The sequence below is a fragment of the Phalacrocorax aristotelis genome, chromosome 5 (assembly GCF_949628215.1).
Source record: "Phalacrocorax aristotelis chromosome 5, bGulAri2.1, whole genome shotgun sequence".
In the NCBI taxonomy this organism is placed as follows: domain Eukaryota; kingdom Metazoa; phylum Chordata; class Aves; order Suliformes; family Phalacrocoracidae; genus Phalacrocorax; species Phalacrocorax aristotelis.
The window spans coordinates 329,202-349,812 of NC_134280.1; the positions used below are offsets into that span (position 1 = coordinate 329,202).

A 20,611-nucleotide genomic window follows, 5' to 3' on the forward strand; every position below is an offset into this window, starting at 1 on the left:
AAAATGTGTGTTTCCTCTGTTCCCTACTACTGGATGTGTAGTTGGAGAAGTTGGGAGATGGTTTCTCCTGTAACCATCAGTGACTGTGTCTCATCCCACAGGTATATTAATAATCTTTATTTTGTATGGAAAAAATACAGTAGCTGTGCAAAAATAGAACTACAGGACAAGACTAATATAGGACTTGTACAAAATATCAAAGAAACAATAAATAAGCTAAAGCATGATGATGCAAACTCAAAAAGAAATTTGTAAAAATGACTACAGCTGTTTACAATGTACATAAAACACTGTATACAAACAAGACTTGGAAAGTGATTATGTAAAGGTGACCACTCCAGCCTGCCTGCGCTCGTAGGAATGGCACTACCCCGTTTGTTTTCAGCACATTCTTCCCGATATAAAACCTTACTATTTCCTCCAAAAAAAACTTCACAACTTCATCCTGTCATGCAACTGCACATACGCTTTTCTTCAAACTTTCAGCTTCACTCTGTCAGTTTCTTGGGTTTCCCATAAAACCACTCACTAAACATTTGAGTGCTGTACCTTTTTCACAAATAAACAATAAATCGTTTTGCTTTAAGGTAGCACCCAAAGGTGATTAGATAAACTATGTAAAGTGCGATTATTGGTAATAAGCTGTAATAGTGTGTTCTTCAGTGCAATAACCAATATGGTCAAAGCCTTTCAATACACATGCAAATGTCACTTTATTTTACTTGAGTTCATCTAGTTATTAAAAATAGTTATATTTACATGTCAAAACATGGCTGCTTACAGTTTACTCATACACAAATTATTTAGGCTTCCTAAATGTACATCATGCAACCCAAATTAGATCCCACTAGAAAAGTGATAAAGTACTTTGATTAAAAAAAACAACCCATACATATACAGAGCTGAGTATTATCCAGCAGATATCTTTAACACTGTTTTGAGAAGCACTTAAGCATTAGAGAGGCACAATTATTATGTAAGTGGTGAGATGTACTGTAACCAAAAGCCTAGATTAAAGCCCTGTGTAAAAGGAAACTCTTATTTAATGGTAAAAGGTAATGGCAAGGACTTCTCTGCCCGAGGGCCTGTCTTGGTGGCTTGATGAGCCTGACTGACTCTTCCCACGCAGCTGACACTGCTATTCCAGTTTCTGTAGCGGCCCTGTGACTGGAGAACAGTTTGAAGTGGTTGTATCCCATTAGTACTGGCCAGGAGGCACAGCTTAACTACACACGTGACCAGCCAATCAGCAGTTTTGTACAGCTGCAATAGGCCATGGGTTGGTGAGCCAGGTTTTACAACTAACTCTGTGAATATACAAAATAATAGTATTTATACATTTGATTCAATGAATGAACGCTTTGGTTTTGTAGCTGTGACGTGACTTAGATGGCCTTCCTTAGCGGTGTGAGGCGGCTGCTTTGCTATAGCCTCTGGGTATAAATGCGACGGTTGTTTCGGAGTGCTGTTGTCTGGACAGTGGGCGGCTACCTGGCACTTAAGTTCCTCTCGGTCTTTAGCTTGCATACCATTCTGGTTGCTGTCTCCGGGGGCAGCACCACCACAGGGACTTTTAGTTTGGTAGTGTTTGACTGAGAATGGCTCAAAAGTTGAGACCTGAACACCCCCAGAAGCAGCATTTGTTGATAATCCATCTAATGCCTGAGAGTGCCAATTGCGACTAGATTGCGCATTTTGCTGCTGAAACCTTGCAGTCTTATCCGTGATTCCCATAAATGGGGTATTGCGAGGCCTGTGTTCAGCAAGTGTGCCCTGACCATGAGTCACAGCAGTCTCCTTGAGGCGAACATCTGGGCCTACCCCCTTAGTGGTGTTGGAAAAACTACTGGCTGACATTAAGCCGCTGGCTGAGCTGGCAAGAACCATACTACTGGAGGGAGAACTAGAAGAGACGCCACCTGTTACAGGACTTTGCTGCCTCGCTTCACTGAAATTCAGCTGAGCAGGGGCTGTTAACCTGTCAGCGGTTTTAGCCTTATTTGCAAAAGAATGAGAAGAGGGATGCTCATTATGCTGCAGCTGGGAACACTGGCTGGATGTAAACTTCTCATTGTACAGTTCAGAACTAGGACCTGAGGAAGCACTGCCAGACGACAATGTGCTTGTGCCATCCAAATGCTGAACTTTAGCGCGCCGGACTGGCAAGGGACTTTGGGAAAGATGCTGAAAAGACGACTGTGTCTTTGTATTACAGTGACTGCTTCCCATTTTTGATCCCGGCTGGATGGAGCTCAGGTGCTGATTAGTTTTCACAATCTGTGCCTGCTTTGTCGGCTGCATTATCAAGCCTGGCTCTCGCAGGTATTTACTGCCTGTTCTGCTTTGAGGGGACACAGATCTAGCTTTCTGCTGAATGCCTTCTTGAAGGGTCCTGCTGTATGATGATGCAGCTAAGGAACGTTGCAGCCTTTGTGGAGAGGAAATGGATTCATCAGAGTGTGGCAGTTCTTCCTCCCTCTCTTGAGGATTAAAGTTATCATTTGCACTTCGAATAATGCCCTCCTCCTCGTTATCAGAGTTGTTAATTTGCTGTAGTAGCTGTGGAGGCTGATGCTTCTGTTGCTGTGTTCTCTGGAACTGTTTGCATTCCTCTTCTACTCGAGCCAGGAGACGTTTTATCTCTTGATTGCTTGGACACAGCTGTGTGGCTTCACGTAAGTCAGCAAGAGCAGCAAGTAGCTTCCTGTTGTTTAGTTTAAAAAAAAAAAAAAAGCCACACACCACTTTAATAAAAACCTGGGGCAAACCCGAGTCTCAGCATAGCCTACTACTAATCCACCCCCACCACTTTCAAGGCAATACCCTGTTCTGTCCTCTCCTCTTGCAGGTGGTGACAATAGGAATTGGATATTCTCCACACCAGGAAATTCTTTCGTCCAGTGAAAGTGCAGACCCAGCCCTAAACCCTTCTTGTATCACACCAGCTTTTTCAGGAAGGCAGCAGAAGTCTGCTGGTCACACTAGGAACCAAAGCTTTGTCTCGTAAGCCCTCTTCTGTTATCCTCAGAGTAGGCAACTTGCTGAACGCTGCTTCGTGACCATTTATTGGTCTGCTTAGAAAGAGACACGGTCAATCAAAAAGGCACCTCTCCGTATACTTCAACTCTACCACTATCATTTGGTATTTTCCAGCTTAAAGAGATGGTTCCTCGTCCCTCCCCTTGTTTTTGTCTTGAACTGCTAATGATCCAACATATCCCGTCCTATAAAAGCACCCAGTTATTCTTCATAACAAATAATGCAGCGTGTTGCTGTACGCTTCTATGGGAGAACTTATCTTGGGCCGCATATCTCCGGGACACAGGGCTCTACCCACCCTGGGGACAGTGATGCACAGACATCAATATGATGGATACAAAATGTCCGTTTATTTAGCTGCGTCACACGCTTATATAGCTCTTGCGCTTCCTGTTCCTGCCACTCCTATGGGGAGGAGTCTATCTTTCCGTCACATCCCGTGATCTTCCGGTTGCCGATCCCTGTCTATTCCCCTACAGCAGCGTTGGAGTTTCGTGTCACGCTGCTGACAACGTTCTGCTGAGTCGTGTGCAGCAGCAATCCCATTTGCTCTTACACTTAAAATAAACCCTCTTCATATCAACTGCTTTCTGGACTGCCTAATAATTACCTAAATGAGTATTCAGTACTACTTTCTGGGTTTGGTTGCCTTTAACTGAAACAGAGCTCTAATACAGATGGAAAGTGCATAAGGAAAATAACTTTCTCTTTACAAGTTCAAATACAACTAGCAGAAAAGAAAAACAGTTACTGAAAGTGTCGGGAAGTTAAAATACATCTGTGCAGATGCACAGAATCAAACTGTACCTGCTGCTCCTCTTGGCTCTTGCTCTGGCATAATAGGCTTCGTAAGACTTGGGTTTCAGATCCAGGGCTTTGGTAGCAAACTCTTCGGCCATACCAAAGTCCTAATGATTTAAACAAACATACGCATTATACACTGACGACAGAGGAAAGCTGCATGCTCTTTTTTCACAGTACTGCTTCAAAAGCGCCGCTAGCTTACGCAGTATGGAAAGGCACCTTTATCAATTAGCATGAGCAGGTATTCTCTGAAAGACTAAGAGAACAGAGCTCATCTTGCTGACCTTGTCTCTCATGTCTAAGGGAAAGTGACTCCACGGTAGCTAAAAACCAATGTTAATGTAGGTAAGATATGGTTATTTCCAACTCAAAGATGTTAAAATGCTGGAAGAGACTGCATGTTTAGCACGCTAAATGACTACCTCAGATAGGAAGGCTTTAGAGTGTGTTTTGAGAAAAGGCCAGTTAAAGACCGAAGAATTTAGAGAAAAATACAAGAAAAATCAGGAAACGGGTTGGACGAGTCCAGAGCTTGCTCTGATAAGGTACGTGAAATTTTGAGAGAGGAATTACGCTAGATGTAATGTATTTGGTCATCATTTAACAAGAACGCAGAATAAGAGTTTACTAAATTGTGGGTGAAACCAAAGACTGGAATTAACAAAGCAAGATTGAACTGGGGGCAGAGATGGCTGTGGGGAAGATGAAGGCAGATGCAAGCCTGATTTTTATAAACAGCCATGCACAGCACAGGGTGTTCAGGATACTGGATTACATTGAGCATAACTGGAAAGTATTAACACCCAAAAAGGTCCTGCGAGATCATGCAAAAGCAGAGTGATGAACTTGAGCTTTAGCTGTAAAAGGGATGGCACTTCAGATTAGCAAAATGTAAATGAGAGTTTATCAGTGAGGTCTGATAAGAAACGCACGCACACACATGCACTAGCTGGTCACAGAGACACCTTCCGGTGTCTGAGGCAACTGAAAAAGCCAGCCTCATCTAGGAAGGCACCAGGAGAGGTAGTTCTGACACAGAAAGGGAAGGATTAGTACTGCTGTGTGAAGCAGCAGAGCTGCCTCTGTAAAGTCCTGGGCACCTATGCTCAGAAATTCTCCAAACTGGCGCGGATGCCAAGACCAACTTGGATAACTGGGCACTAAGAAGCTACTGTTGGAAAAGAAGGAACAGTGTAAGGTATGCTCGGAAAATCAGAAGTTTTTGCTCTGATGGCCACTGAGGTTCTTAGCAGTCATCTGATGCGCTGGTGAAGGTACCAAGAAACAAGCAGCACATACAATACAGCTGTAGGAGTAGGTTATGCTGTATGGTAACAAAGGGTAGTGGCCGTGGCATTTTACATTTAGCCTTTTAAAAGTACCAAAACCAGCCAGCAGTTCACCATTCCCAAATAACTGGATTACATAAGAACAGCTGTGATAGATCCCCCCCAGCAACGCGCCCTCATCTCATGAGCGTCCCCACTGCTGACATAACAAAGCCCAATATCAGGGTACAGTGAAAAAGGATTCTAAAATAGCAAAAATAAATGTCCAAGTACAAACTCAGTAACACAGAATAGAAGCCTAAGATTCCCAGTGCCGGAGAGGCAACAGAGGAGCAGCACGAGCTTACATTTGTTTTTCGGCGACATCGTGATAGATTTAGGTATAATGAAACTCTCAGCTCATTGAATGCTTTCATTTCTTCTCCAAATCCTTCCCTCGGAAACTTCCTCAAGGCGTACTGGTAGCGCTGCGCTGCTTCCTTCATCTTACCTTTCTACAAACGTAGGGAACAGGAGGCTTTTCACAAACTCTTATTATTACAATACAGTTACAAAAAAGCACATTTCTATTCAACATCTACCAACAGATGCTCTTCAAGTAGAAAACACAGAGCCAGAATTTTTAAAATGATCAATATATACAGTATGAATTAGACTTACATACAGACACAGGGAGAGAACTTGCACGATAACTAGAGCTTGCGTTTGTTTCTGAACTCATACCTCTAATGCTAGTTCACCGGGATCGTATTTGCATTAATACATACTACCTGTACCAGAAAAAAAATCATGTATGATACAATTATTTATTTCTTTAATTATTTTCTTTAACAGCACTCAACTATCTGATGATGTAGTTGATCAAAACTCTAAGACCTAGGTACTTCCAGCAGAGCACATCCCTCATCAGGAACGGGGTATCCTTGATCAGGTGGCAATGCTGCAGAAGCAGCTCTGGCAGCGGACGGGGCTGGGTGGGAGAGGGAGAAGAGCCAGCACAACATTCAGACGTGCAGTTCAGCTACTGCCAGCTTCACTTGCGCGTCTCAGCCACAATTAGCTGGCTGACTGAGCGTAGGCATTTCAATAGTAAAAGGTCTCTCTCCTACTGCATAACAGAGGCTGAAGACGACAGCTAACCTGTCCCTCAAGACTACAGGAATGATCTACCCTTGCCTCGGAAATATTCAGACTCTCCAAGAGATGCTTGGAGCACATCTCCATAATAAACTGAAGACAGACGGTTTTGCTAAAAACACTGAAATCCTCCTAGTATGCTAAGAAAAGCAAATGTTTTAGTTGACAGATGAAGAAATTTTTGTCTTTATGGATATTACAAGTTAATTTCTTTTCATTAACATTGTGTGTTTTTTATTATTTAGTTCATCTTAACACTCAACATAGTCAAAATTTACTGTTGAGACTGGCAAGGAAAATAAGGTTTATGTTATTTTATTCAGCTGGACAGCTGAAAAGTAGTTATTCCATACTGTGAGCACACTCAAATACATGTTACTCTGCAAAATAACTATCCATTTAAAACACTTCGGCAAATAATCAAAGTACACTGGGAAAAGTTTAACAAGCTAAATGACATAACATAGCTCTAGCAAGCCCATTCAAATTACTGTAATAAAAATAAGCACGCTAAAAACATACCAGCAGGAAAATCAATCTCTCATAACAAACTGTAAAATGTATTAGTGCCAAGTCCTGCCGCGTTACTCTGTGGTCTCAGGGCCTAGGCAGGTTCAACCTGTGGAGCAACTGGAGGAGCAACTGAAGAAAATGGATTGGTGCTGGTGACACAAAGGTGGCACCTTGTCCCTCAACAACCAGTGAGCCCATCCATCACAGCACTAGAGACAGGAGAGGCTTCCCAGGGATGACAGACTGCCTTGTATCTGTTATCCTTTAGGTTGAAAGATGTCCCATGCTTAAAGGCACCTGCTTGGATATAAAGCTCTAAACCCATTTCAGGATCAATAAACTTGATATAGTATCCAGATGTATTCATAAGACTCGTATACAGAATTTGGAAGAATCTAAGCAGGTCTGTGCTGAATCATGACAGCAAGGCCTCAAGGGTCTCTCTTCTGTACCATGCAAAGCCATTTGATATAGAACAAAGATCAGAGAGAAGGTGGCAGATGCTTGAGGGCCCTTAAAAAAAAAACCTACAAATTACAAGTCTTGTAGCTAGAACAGATTTTTGAATAATGCTTATAATAAGCCATTCAGGTCCGTGTTGTACGAGTGAATGCAGGTGCATCACACAGATTACAAAAAGAATTCCAGTCTCTCTTCTGAGCAATATATCACCACTAGTAAAATGAATGTATCAAAAGAGCTGTCACTTTCCTCATTATATATTTAAGTAACACACAAAAGAACATTATCCTGAAGAAAAGGATATGCATTCAACAAGGCACTTTCAGATGTGCGCCTTACACTCTGAGTTGCTCTTTGGAAGCAACTGATTGCTACAAATGTTTACAGAGCAACTTGCCCAACTTAATATTTATTTTGCAAAGGAGTTCTCAATGATTCTTTCCCAGGGTTCTCAAGATTTCTTGGTCTCATTCCCAACATGAGAAGATTTCAAAGTACACATCTTGTTTGAACAGAAAAGGAGGCATGAAGACCTTCAATCTACCTTCAGACAAAAGTCCAATTATAATGGTCTGCTATCAGAAAAAATAAAGATCTACCTACTTTGTACAGCGTATTTCCTTCTTCCATCAGTTTCTGCAGCAGAATAAGGAGAATATCGGGTTTTGAGGTGGCCATTGCCCATGCTGCATTTCCTGCAAGTTAAATTTTAAGGATCTCTGACAAAAGGGAAGTGTGTTTCTGATATCTGCTCACACTAGAAAGCCTAATCCTATTTCAGTAGATAGTCCATCTACATGGAACTATCATTATTATATGCACATATATTTAAAATATATATATATCCATACCTGCCCCCTGCCACCCCACACAGATAGCAGCCAGATATTAAATGGCCCGATTCATTTTACCCCAGTCTAAAGACAGTATAGGGCAGTAAGAAAGTCACACTAAAGTCCAGGCCTAAGTAAGGATTTGTATCTGATCATACTTAGTACCCAAACAACAATAAATCATGATTTAAAGGTACTACAGACTCAATAATTATCTTGTACACAGCTGCACCATCTATTTGCCAGGTAATAATACATGATTTGGACATTTATTTTTTTGCCTGCCCCTTTCAAAAATGTATGATTCTATAATTTATTAAAATGTTACTTAAATGTAAAACTTCTTAATCTAAACTGGTAATAGTGTCAGAATTAAGTATCACTAATAGTGTAATCATAATTTTCTTGTTTAAGTATATCATGATAGAGTAACCATGTAGAGATTGACTCCTCCAGACCTCCTCATCAACATACATCAAAGAAAGGAAGAGAATAAAATTACTTGCATTTCCTCACTTCTGAAGTGAGCCTTGAGTGTCTGCCTTGAAAAGAACGAGACTGATTCCTCTTGAGCGGGCATGTGCAAATCAGACATCCTGCAAAAACTCTAGTGTGTACTTCAATATTTATTTATTTCATCTACTTTACAGAAATGACTAATTCTAGCCAAGCAGATACTCGCTTGTTTCTCTTGAGTATAGGATAGTTCTACTAACCTAGTTTAGCTCCTTTTCTCAGTAGCATAACCACTACTGACGTATTACGACATCCAATAGCTCTGTCCAGTGGCCGCATGCCACTGTGGTCAACATGCTCAATCGTTGCTCCTTTCTCTACCAAATACTGCACCTGCAGAAAGAAACAAGACAAGCCATGTAACATTATTTTTGGTAGGAGAGGCAGAACAGTGAAATATTTAAGCTACTACCTAATCCTCCTTGGAGTATGCACTCCAGAGTGTGCTAAGGCCTTTTAAAATCCATTGAACTGAAGCCACTGAAGGCACCACAGTATGGGAATACTGTCCAACCGGACCCAAGAGCTGCGGTTAAGGAATTAAAACAAAACAAAACACAACACCCAAATTCCTGGAAGTACCTGTGTCAGAAAAACATCAAGACCAACATATTATGCTTGTTGCCCCCTTGGTGGGTGTTCTGCGTGCGAATATGCAGACACAGCAACGCAAGCATTAAGGGCAGTAAGCTCAGACGAGGTTACTGTGGTTTCAGCTTCAAGTACACCGTAACCCTACAACAACCAGCAGGAAGTGCAGTACCAGCATATGCTCCTAGTATAGGACAAAATGCTATACAAATACAATAAATAGAAAATGCAGACTACTGTCATGTAATGCGAGACATTTAAAACATTCTAGTTAACAGTACAAGTACAAGTTACGGTGCTGATGGTCCGCTTCTTGTTCTATGCGAAGAAAACCACATTTGTAATTTTATTAATTTCTTAACCATTCATTACAACATTCTAACACTGCAGTTGGACATAAATGCAGCAAATGTAAAATACAGTCAGGTCAAATAAGAGATTTTAAGAATGCAAAATAAGTATGCCAGACCATCAGCTCCCACCAAGCATTCACCAGGCATCCAGAGCAACAGAGTAATCCCAGTAATTGCCCATCGGCAATACTAACTCAAAGGGTATTAACAACCCTTCCCGCTGACAGACCGCCAAGACCCAAAGCTGCTGCCCTGCCCAGTGCTCTCTTAATTAGTATTATTCCATCTTTGTCTGCTGCCCAAAGATCGGGCTGTTCAGCCGCGTGAACTGCCCATGTGGCCAGTCTATCAGGTGAACTGGCAGTTGTATGACTTCGATGCAACAACCTGCAGTACAGGTACGTACAGGAGTCTGGACATCCCTCGTTCCTAAGTAGGAAAGAAGTCCTTCTTCAGGTACTCAGTGTTACCTAGAAACACTTGCAGTGGCAGGAACAGCTCTGTGATGTGACTTGTGAAACCCGTTAACGCCAGTACAGAATCTAAGGGCTTACGTACAGTTCCAAGTTAATTCTGGCAAAGGGTGAACGGGACTTAAAGTGCTATAGCAAGTTATACTGTATGGCAGCATTCTTACTCAGGAACTGCTGTTTTGAAACAGGGCACTGCATATGAAAACTCTAGAAATAAAGACACTAGCCAGTTTGAGAGGCTGCATATGCTATTCTTTCTAGTTCCCCAGTGAACTCCCGGATCTGTACAATGCATGCAGACTAGAGCACGCCCTTCCACACAGTTTGTGGAAACTGCACTCCTACCTGGTCAGGCTTCTGAATTTTGCTTAATTACCGAGTTTTGAAGAAAACTTCAAAATGAGAACAAAAATATACAATCACTTCAAAAATCTGTGATTATAAAGATACAGAAGATTCTACATCACAGACTTTAAACTCATTATGTACTTTTGATCTCAGTTACAGGCATGGTCCATTTCAGATTCAGAAAAACTTCACCTAAAAAGCCTTAAATTCTTGCACTGTAACATCTATTATAGAGGAAGAAAGTAATATGTGAGAAAGGTACAGAATTGAACATGGAACTTTAGTTGTTGTCCTATTTCTGAAGTGACCTGTGGAACAAACTGAGAGAAACTGAATTTACACCTCAAGCCTTATATTTCCACATATTCGGACTGGAGAGTAACACTGAGATGTGCGCAGTGCCGCCTTCACAAGATGAAAAGTATAAGGATTTCTAACAGTTCTCTCACTGTCATGCAAAGCATGTAAGATACCTGTCAAAGACCGGTAACACTACCTATGATGGAGAAGCAAAATCGTTCCGCATTTCATCTATTCTGGCAGTAATATTATTCTTCCTACAGTTCTCACTGGGGGTCGCTGTTCCACTAAGACACCCAACTGACTGGGACCCTGTCAGGTTACCCTGACGGGTTTGCAGAGGCTGAAAAAACATATTTTCCTTTCACGAACCACAGGCTTTGGTTTTTTTTTCCCCCTTTAATTCCAGTTCACCCAACACCCAACATGTAAATGCTACTTTTTATTGAGATTTAAAATACTCAAAACGAAGACCAACATCATACTGTAAAACAGGACAGAATAATGCTGGATTTTATCACAACAACCTTGGTATTAAAACCGTATCCAGAAGATGCTTTTCTGAGTCAACGCTTGCACTGCAGTCAAGATGATAGCAGTGTAAGCACCGTGGCTACTTCCTCAAATTTCCTTTCTATTTTGGTTGGCGATAGTTTTTTCCAAGTTTTGTTTTGTATTACAAAAATTCAATACATGCTTAGTTTTTCTACTGTTAGTTCTGCTTACAATATCAGCATCTCCATAAAAAGCTGCCAGGTCTAGGGGTGTTCGTCCATTTTTGTCTGTCTGATCAGTTGTTGCGCCTTTCTCAACTAAGTACTGAACCACTTCCCTGTGGCCTTTTAGACACGCCCAGCTCAAAGCTGTCAGTCCTTCTTTGTCCAGAGACGAAATGGTTGCACCTGTAAAATGAAAATTAACTTTGTTATGAAGGTGTCCTGTTTAATAAGCAAAATTTCCTAACTCACACAGATGCAGTCTCTAGTAGAGCTGCGCAGCCTTGAACCACTATTTATTTTCTACCTTCAGAAAGCAGAAATTCCACAGTGCTCAAATGTCCTTCACAAGAAGCCACCATAAGTGGAGTTCGGCCTTGCTTGTCGCTTAAATTCACATTGGACCCATGCTCCACCAGAAGTTTAGCAATCTGAAATAGAAAATAACAACTTAAAAATAAATTGGCAGATGTAGATTTTAGCCACAACAGCACGAACTTTCAAAGAAGGGGACTATGGTAGTTTTTACAGCAATTATTGAGAAATCCTGCACAACTCAAGTCTTAACTGTTGGCAATTCAGGGCTTTCTCCTGATAGGAGTGGCCATCATGGGAAGGCTCCTGACTCTAAGGTTCTCTCTCCATTAATACAGAAGCAGTATAGTGGATCTGAAATTGCCTCCGTTCTTGGTGTTCAGGTATTGTTTTTCAGGGATACTGTAACTAAGGTTGTCATGCAGCCAATGTACTTTCAAATCCTTTATCTCACTTTTAAGTTATTTAAAAGTGAGCTGCCGAACACATCCCTTTGAAGTTGATGCAAATGCATATTAGAAAATTTACGCTAATTTATTAGAGAACTAGAGATGGGAGGAATCAAGGACCGCTTCCCAAAGGAATCCATTTAATTTGCGCAGATGTGTCTGACCTGCCAGTGCCCCTGCCGTACTGCACAGAAAAGCGGAGGAATCCCCCTCCTGTTAGCTCTCGTCACAACTGCTCCATGTTCAAGAAGCAATTCGCAGACTTCCAGTTTTCCTCTTCCTGCAGCAGCTGTCAGGGCTAAAGAAAGCATTTTCATCAACATAATCTCTTAGTGCTTTACCACATCTTTTGACACATACACATTATGTCAGTGTTACTGAATTCCCAATTTTTTCAACTCAGCTGCTCCATAAGATTTTCTTAACTATTTTCAGACTCAAATGAATTAGTTGGAATCAGATGAAGTCAATAAGCCACAGACATTCTCTGGTAAATAAAAAGATGATTATCAAAGATAAAAACTGTGTCATGTGCGTAGCTTTTAGGTGAAAAGGAATCTATGAAAATTTTGGATAAACCCACCAGCCTCAGTCAGTTCTAGTTCCTTTTCATTAATCACTTTTTTTTTCACGACAAGAAACCTTCACCTCTTTCCATCAGGACCTTGCCAAAGCTGAAGATGACAACAGTTCTGGGATTCAGCAAAGGGACTGTAACTCAAGTTTCAGGAAGTACTCTTTACTTGATCCCTTGCAGTGATGTATTACCAAACAGCAGATATTTAGATCTTTGCAGAAAGTCTGGGTCTTGGAATATTTAGCTTCATTCTGCACCAGTCAAAATTGTTTTCCCTGTTTTTCATGGTGAAGAAGCACAGTCGGTTATCGACCAATAGTTCCAATTACTGTGTGTTAACCCTCGCTTTAGACTTCAAGGGATTACTGTGCATTTTCCAGTACACAAGAGACATCAACATTCTAATTCACCTTAAAAATCTTTTTTGAGCTGAACAGTGCATGTTGTCAAGAGTGAGTGCTCTTTACCTCTGTCTAAAAGGCAGTAACCTTGCAACTTTTAAACAGATAGAAACTACTGACAGAAGACACCTTTTCAACCCTCGCTGAAAACACCCAAGTATCACAATTGCGCGCACACTGGTGATGGAGCAGTCCAACACAATATAGCAGCAAATGTGTCCAGATACTACACATCTATGTTCACAATATATAGCTTATGAGGAAGCCGGTAATTTCCACACAATCGGCAGTAATATTTTGTGACTCTACTCGGTACCATAACGCTGAAGCATTGCTGTAAGGCTATACATTTAAACAACTTGCCACCTCCTCCTATAGCTTATTATACTCCTTGCTTTTTACTGTGACACTCACTGAAGCTTGACAATAAAATATTTTCCCCACCGTGATTTTTTTGCCTCTTTCATTTGGCTTGCATCAACTTCTTGTGTGTTTGCAATGGAGCTTGAAATTAATTTTGTTCTGTTGCTGTTTGTGTTGAAGCACCATGAGTAATGTTAACACTGTTTAGAAAATGAGTTCATCTGCTACCTTCTGCAACAATCAGCAAAGGACTCGCCCCTCCATTTTCTAAATCCTAACACCGCATATTTTCCAATAGGAAGTAGGTCAGATTTTGAATTTCTTGTCACTCATTTTTAGCATTTTCAAACATGATAAAGTGGAATTTAAAAAAATTCCAATCAATAGTAGTAAATTAATTGTTTTTATTAACAACAGTGTCTGTTTTATTAACAACAACTCATTCACTTTTCATTCCCTGACACTTCACTATGTTACAGTTACATCAACTGTTTAGATGTGAACAACTGGCAAATAACTGGTACATATAAAGGCAAAACAATCTTGTTCAAAAACCTTCACATTTCTTATTCTGTCAGTACCAGCATTTTAGCTCACCATGTAACCAATGTTACAGCAACAGTATAATTCCCTACACCTTATCCAGGTGTAAGAAGACTGAACAATTCCTCTGGTCAGCGTAAACAACATCAGGACTAAAACCTGCTCAGGAATTCCAGCGATTCTACTCAAAAGGATCACCTCTGATATGCCTACTGGTACTCTGCAAAAGTTGAGAGCAGCCAAAATGATGCTCTTTTCTATCACTTTTCCTAGACAGTAAGCAATGCTCCAAATTAGCTAATCTGTATCCAACATACGAAGCTGGAAAAACATCTCAGAGGTATCTTTAACCCAAGATCATCTTTTCCAACTAAGATATAGTAACATGGATTTTTGAAAAAGGGTAAACTAAGGAAATTTAGAAAACAGACTTAAAAGTCTCCCACCCCTGCATCCTCTCATTTCGCATGTTACGTGACTTTTTTTCTGCTCCACTTTACTATTTAATTTGCCTTTAACCAGTACTTCATATAGACACAGCCTTCAGCTACATTAATGTGATAAAATATTGGGAATGGCAACGATGATCTCTAGATGTCTTTCCCTCTAAAAGGCTCACAATATAAAATGCTACTGAAACTGCCTCCACAATGAGCAGAACCAACTTAGGGTTCAGGTAGATAACAGCAGTACAAATACATGAACAGAAACAAGCTGTTCCTGAATATGAAAAGGAACTATGGTCTACACTGTTTCAAAAAGGGGAAATCCATCGCACCTTACAACAGGCACCCACAAAACACACTGCTCTTCATTCCACCTCCCTCCTATTTCCAGGTTTTATCACCACCTACTTCCATACCATGATCCCATTTACAAAACAGCAAAGAACCATGCAGTACAATGCAAGTGTAAGTTCACCCACATAGGCACAACTGAAGATTTCCTCTCCACATAAATTTTTTTACATTCAGTAACTGAAGAGCAGTATTTCAGGTAGTGTTAATCCTGTGGCTATCTTGACTCACTCTACATGTTCTTCTCATCCCAAACTTACTACTCTATCTCAGAGAGCACAAAAGCGCCACAGGGAACTGCTAATATTTCTCTGGACTTGGACTTCACCTCCATCATGAGTTAGGACTGCGTAAGGTAGCACTTACTTAGTGACTAAAGATTCCCAATACATTAAGCAAGAATTTCAATACAAAACACTGACAAGAAAATATGAAAGGAAAACTAATTTAGAAACAGATGTTTGTTTTTTGGAATTCACTGGATTTGCAACAAGAGTTTTGTATATGCATAGGAATAAGGAACATTTGCTTCTCCAGTATGTGAAGAGGCTACTGACAATCATTAAAATAGGCTGTTTTCCCACTTGCTTGTGCAATCTCAGCTCTTTAAATGAAATCAAGATGCTACCCATATGGTAAAGCACAAAAGCTTTCAGCTGCAGGCTGCACAGTTTAGAGTCTGTCTTTAAAAAAATATTTGGCATTTCCCATACATAAAGGCATGTCTTTTCATCCATTGCCCAATTACAACAAATGAGTCAATTGCGCAGCATTTCCTGCAAACAAATGAGATTTTAAAATAAACACAAACCCCAAATGTTCTCAAACAGATAATCCTATGGAATTCTACACTGAAGCTTGAAGGACTATATTTCCACAATTTAATTAGAAAGTCAGTAATTTACAGTAATTTTAGTATGAAGTAACACTTCCTACATGAGATTAGCAGAACTATTAAGGTAAGAACTCTATACTTATGCTTATAAACTGCATTTTATTATTAAGACTGGTATTTTGCCACGACTTTTTTAACAGAAAATTTAAAAAATGAAAATTAAAACCTCTTACTTCTAAAATGAGCAACTCTAATTAGGGAAAACCTGAGAAAGGAAATACCTGTTTCTCCCCACAAGGCATCAGTGTCATTGATGTCTATTTCATGTTCCTCTCCAACTGTCAAGATGTAACAAACCACCTGACAAAAACAGTTAGCAGAGATTAGTGAGTCACAAAACCCATCAGTTGTCACTTGCAAGATATAGCAACAGGTAAAAGACTTAAACAAGTGAGAGTGCTTCTCTCTTAATGCATATGGATCAAAGAAAATTAATATTGTTCATAATCCATCAAAGCAAGTTCAGCGTGATTTTCAGTATGACTTGAAGACAACTGAATGTTATTGAACGCAGTTTAAAAGAAAGCCTAGTGCCCTTCTGTTAACTAGTTCAGGGTGTTTTACATGATTACGATTTAATAAGATCCTGTGTGACCTACATATACCAGAATATGAAGACAAAAAATGCCGAAAATTAAAATAAGACATGCCAGTTCAGCAAGGAAATTCCATATTGTCTAAAATAAAGGGAAAAACAAGACAATATTTGCATACATACTGTAAAATAGGGATTCCTATGTTTTTCCTTTTACATTGTTTGTATCTTAGCTGTTTTTCAAACTTTCTTCACAGAGTGATTTAAGCATAGATTTTTAAATGATAAATTTTAAACTTCAGACAAGTTCTAAATTAAGTTTTGCTGTGTTTTTATTTTATCAAGGAAATATATGTTTTGTAACCACCTGCTGGTAAAAAATTATTAAATTACAACCTTTTCTACTGGCTATTTTAGACATTTTCTAATGGGGAACATGGTCACTGAGACTGAAGCAAGCAGCTAAGGGAGTAGAATCACACTAATGGAAGTTTTGGATGCTACAAGAAAAAGCGAAGGCAGGAAAGAAGGAAGTGCATGGGTATTTTCAGGCTGTGTAGGAAGTGCTGTATACAATGTGTGGAAAATCCAAACATTTGACACGCTAGAATATCGTTTATTTAAAATTAATGAAACACACAGGCCTTTTTTCTAGGTAAAAAGAATTAAGCTTCTTATTGTCCTAAAAATAGAGAAAGATGGACATTTTCAGGTAAGAGTAAGTATTTATGGTTCATGTCATCTATTTTGCTGATATTCAGAAGCTGACTGCTTTCATTTTATCAGTGGATAGCACACAAGAACTTTTATTAGAGTAAAGGAATTATCCATTAATTCAAGTTAACCATAGCTCAGAATCCTCAAGCTTATACTGTGAGGCAGTCATGGCTTATGTATCACGTAACAAAGTAATTGAACATAGATATTTCTATATTTGAATCACATAAACAACTTTAAAGATCATATTCCTCATCTTATAGGAATAAAAATAGATTTAAAAGTATTAAATATTGAAATAGTTTTATTGAAGAGGTTTTAAGTTTCCACTTTCGGCACATCCCTTAAAGTAAAAACACAAAAAATTCCATCAGCCCAGTGTGATCTTTATTCAAGTATCTTTACTGACCAATGACTTTTATATAAAGGTTAAGATTTATTTTCCCAAGGAACAGAAAACATGCTTGTATTATCTAAATATCCAAAGCATCTTGAGTATTCCTTATGTGTTTACTTTCAGCATTCCTTTTACTGAATAATACAGTGATGCTGACACACGCTTTTATCATATACATGCACAACCCCAAATTTCTGTCTGAAGGGACACTAAGCTGCAGTAAGCCAAGGTCTGTAACTTGACACGTGCATTAGGTTAAGAAGTTAAGCATATGCAAGTATGTGCAATACACAATTTGTTATACTATGAAAAAAAAATAATTTGAACTGAAGCAGAAACATACCAGGGTGTATCACTGATATTGAATACCATCACTATCTCTAGAGATTTAGGACAGCTTCCAAGAACAGTGAGGACAAAGTAGACAGAAAATTACATATAAACAAATCCTGAAGCAAACAGTATTACTGTATAATTAACTACAGCATTTAAACAGCTGCTAAAAATGCATACTACTTTAAATATCAGAATTTTCAATAGTTCTGCTTTCCAGACCTCTTAAAAATAGCTGCAAGAATTGTTGTACAATTCTGATAAATTCAGACAGATTTGGAAATACATGAGCTATCAACCTACCTGACAATGTCCCATACTTGAAGCTGCTGTTAGTGCTTGTTGCAGTGCGTGGCTTCTTCTTAGTGAATTTTGTTCTTGGGAAGGATTTATCCAAGCAACATTGAGCAAGTATTCAAGGATATCACAGTGCCCTCTCAATGCACTATGGACCAAAGCACACTGGCCTTTCTTGTCTACATAGTCAGCCTGCATTGGAGCAAAAAAAAATGTTCGCAGTCTAGTGAATGGCCATGAAGAGGAGAAGCTCCTGAGTAGTGCAAGAGAGCAAGTGTCACTCCTATTTTCAAAAAGGACAAGAAGGAGGATTTGGGGGATTAAAGCCTCACCTTAGTTGCTGGTAAGGTGACGGAGAAAATAGTCCTGGAAACCATTTTCAAGCACATGAAGGACAAGAAGGTGACCGGGAGTAGTCAGCATGGGTTTACAAAGGTGAAACCGCGCTTAACCACCCTGACAGCTTTCTATAATGAGGTGACTGGCTTGGTAGAAGGGGGAGAGCTGTGGATGTCGTCTACCTTGACTTTAGTAAGGCTTCTGACCCTGTCTCCCATAACATTGTCATGGACAAGCTGATGAAGTACAGGTTATGTAAGTGAACATTGAGGTGGACCCAAAACTGGCTGGACAGATGTGATCAGTGGCACACGGAAAATGCTTCAAGGAAGTTTGTGTAGATGATCTGGACTCCCCATCCCCACGTCTGTGTGTGTTAGTTATATAATTATGTCACTAACAACAGTTTTCTTAGGCCTTCCTGTGATTTTTTTGTTACAACCATTGCAATCTTTGTGCACCAGCTTACCTTTGCACCTTTTTTGCACAGCAGTGAAACTATGTTCATGTGACCTGCAGCGGCTGCATAGCTAAGTGCTGTCATCCCATTTTCTGAAGTTCCATCAACAGCAGCTCCAAATTCCAGTAAGAGATTGACCACTTCTTCATGGCCAAGGTGCGACTGAACACACAGCACTGGAGCATTATTCAGTACTTCAGTTCTGTAATTCACATTCGCTCCTGCCAAGATCAGCAGTCGACTCACCTAAAATTTAATTTAAACAAAACATTTTTTCCTCAGATTTGTCTCAAGTTTTTAAGAGACTAACATCTTGATTCAGGTACTCATATGTCACTCCCTAATTTTGATGCAGATTTGATTGGCAGACATTGACATTATCACATATATAGCAGTATGAAAGTTTAAAATAATCTGTTTGCAAATACATTATTGTATTTATGTAACTGACTCCAGTAACAGAGAACCACATTGCATAAAAAGAAATCTCCAAAAAATTGTAATAGCATGCATGCGTACGTGCACCGGCGATTTCCAATTAAAAGGCTTAGCAGTTCACTACAATGCAACTTGTCGACTTGGATTTCCCTATCTGTAATCCAGGGATTCAAATAAGAGTGCAAAGTTCTGACATTTTACATCCTTTCACAGTATTTCCCCTTTTACATTTCCCTTTATATTTCCCCTACAAGAAAATATGGCTGAACCGTTTGGCCCAGCAAATCAGGTGGTACATCTGACCCCCTGAAAAGGCCTCCACACACTTCTCTATTCTACAGAGCGTGGTTACATCAGAATGAAGGTGGAAAGAAGGGTTCCATCAAAACCGTCAAGGAAAACTGAACTGGGCTTTAACAACAGCTTTTAAAAAGTATGCAAAGACTTGTTATAAAGTTACAGATACATAATCGTGGTTTTTTTTTTCTTCACATTAATTACAACGTTCCTCAACAGAGTTACAGCAACAGTGGCAGATGAGCGCTGATGGTACATGAATGCTTATTTTCTTACCTTCACATTGGGTGTATAGATGTTTCTTAGAGAAGCAAGGGCTGCAGACAGTCCATCAGTACTATAACCAATCCACAAGGCTTGAAGATGACTGGAAGAAATCCCAGTCCTTTTACTGAGACCCTAACAGAAATGATATAATAGGAAATCTCTCTTTAGGATTAGAAATACTATTTATATCTACACCTCATCAGTATAAAGAGAGGTAACTTTTTTCTTAGCACTATCAAGTATTTTGCATAAGCTTCTAACAAATTATTAAAGCAACTCAGAGGAGAATGTCTAAGACACATCCATATGAATAGATCATGAAACCTATTAAAACTGTAAGCTTTACCTTAAAAATGTGAGCTTTAAGTATATGGTGACCAAGTTCCATGGTTTGTTGGCGGTTTAACTTTCCCTCTTGTCGAGAAAACATGAAAGCCAGTAGAGCATGTCCATTCCTAGTAAAGAGGATTAAGAGAGAACTGCTTTTATAACTATACTTTCAGTAAATACCCTAGCACATCTGTATGCCTGTCATAAAAGTGCAACCTTCTTTGTCAAACTACTGAAACATACCATTACATCTCAACAAAACTCTTTCCATAATGAAATAATGCAAAGCAAAAAAAGGCCATTTCAAAGCTGAAACACACTCAATATTTCACTACTGTCACCTCACAAGAGCCCATGACAGAACCAATGCAGCTTTGGACGCCCATTTGCACACTGGTCCCCTTTTGTCTTGTTTCATCTCAGAAACTGCAGGTACCTCAGATAAAACCCAATCCTTTCAGAAGCAGAGATCTGAATCCTTTTGAAA

General features: G+C 39.7%; 1 protein-coding gene across 6 annotated transcripts in view; it reads right to left on the reverse strand.

Annotated features, from left to right (window-relative positions):
* Positions 1 to 102: 102 nt before the first annotated feature.
* Positions 103 to 20,611, reverse strand: part of TANC1 (tetratricopeptide repeat, ankyrin repeat and coiled-coil containing 1) — a 119,121-nt gene continuing 98,612 nt past the window's right edge. For all 6 annotated transcript variants that reach the window (XM_075092666.1, XM_075092664.1, XM_075092662.1 and 3 more), the window contains 13 exons: positions 20,141 to 20,249; positions 19,804 to 19,926; positions 18,802 to 19,038; positions 18,000 to 18,185; positions 15,936 to 16,014; positions 12,303 to 12,436; positions 11,682 to 11,805; positions 11,385 to 11,560; positions 8,794 to 8,926; positions 7,848 to 7,939; positions 5,480 to 5,626; positions 3,847 to 3,947; positions 103 to 2,704 (listed from right to left, as the gene is read on the reverse strand). In XM_075092666.1, the coding sequence (XP_074948767.1) occupies positions 1,333 to 2,704; positions 3,847 to 3,947; positions 5,480 to 5,626; positions 7,848 to 7,939; positions 8,794 to 8,926; positions 11,385 to 11,560; positions 11,682 to 11,805; positions 12,303 to 12,436; positions 15,936 to 16,014; positions 18,000 to 18,185; positions 18,802 to 19,038; positions 19,804 to 19,926; positions 20,141 to 20,249 (3,013 nt within the window). In that variant the 3' untranslated portion in view covers positions 103 to 1,332. The remainder of the gene's footprint in view (positions 2,705 to 3,846; positions 3,948 to 5,479; positions 5,627 to 7,847; positions 7,940 to 8,793; positions 8,927 to 11,384; positions 11,561 to 11,681; positions 11,806 to 12,302; positions 12,437 to 15,935; positions 16,015 to 17,999; positions 18,186 to 18,801; positions 19,039 to 19,803; positions 19,927 to 20,140; positions 20,250 to 20,611) is intronic.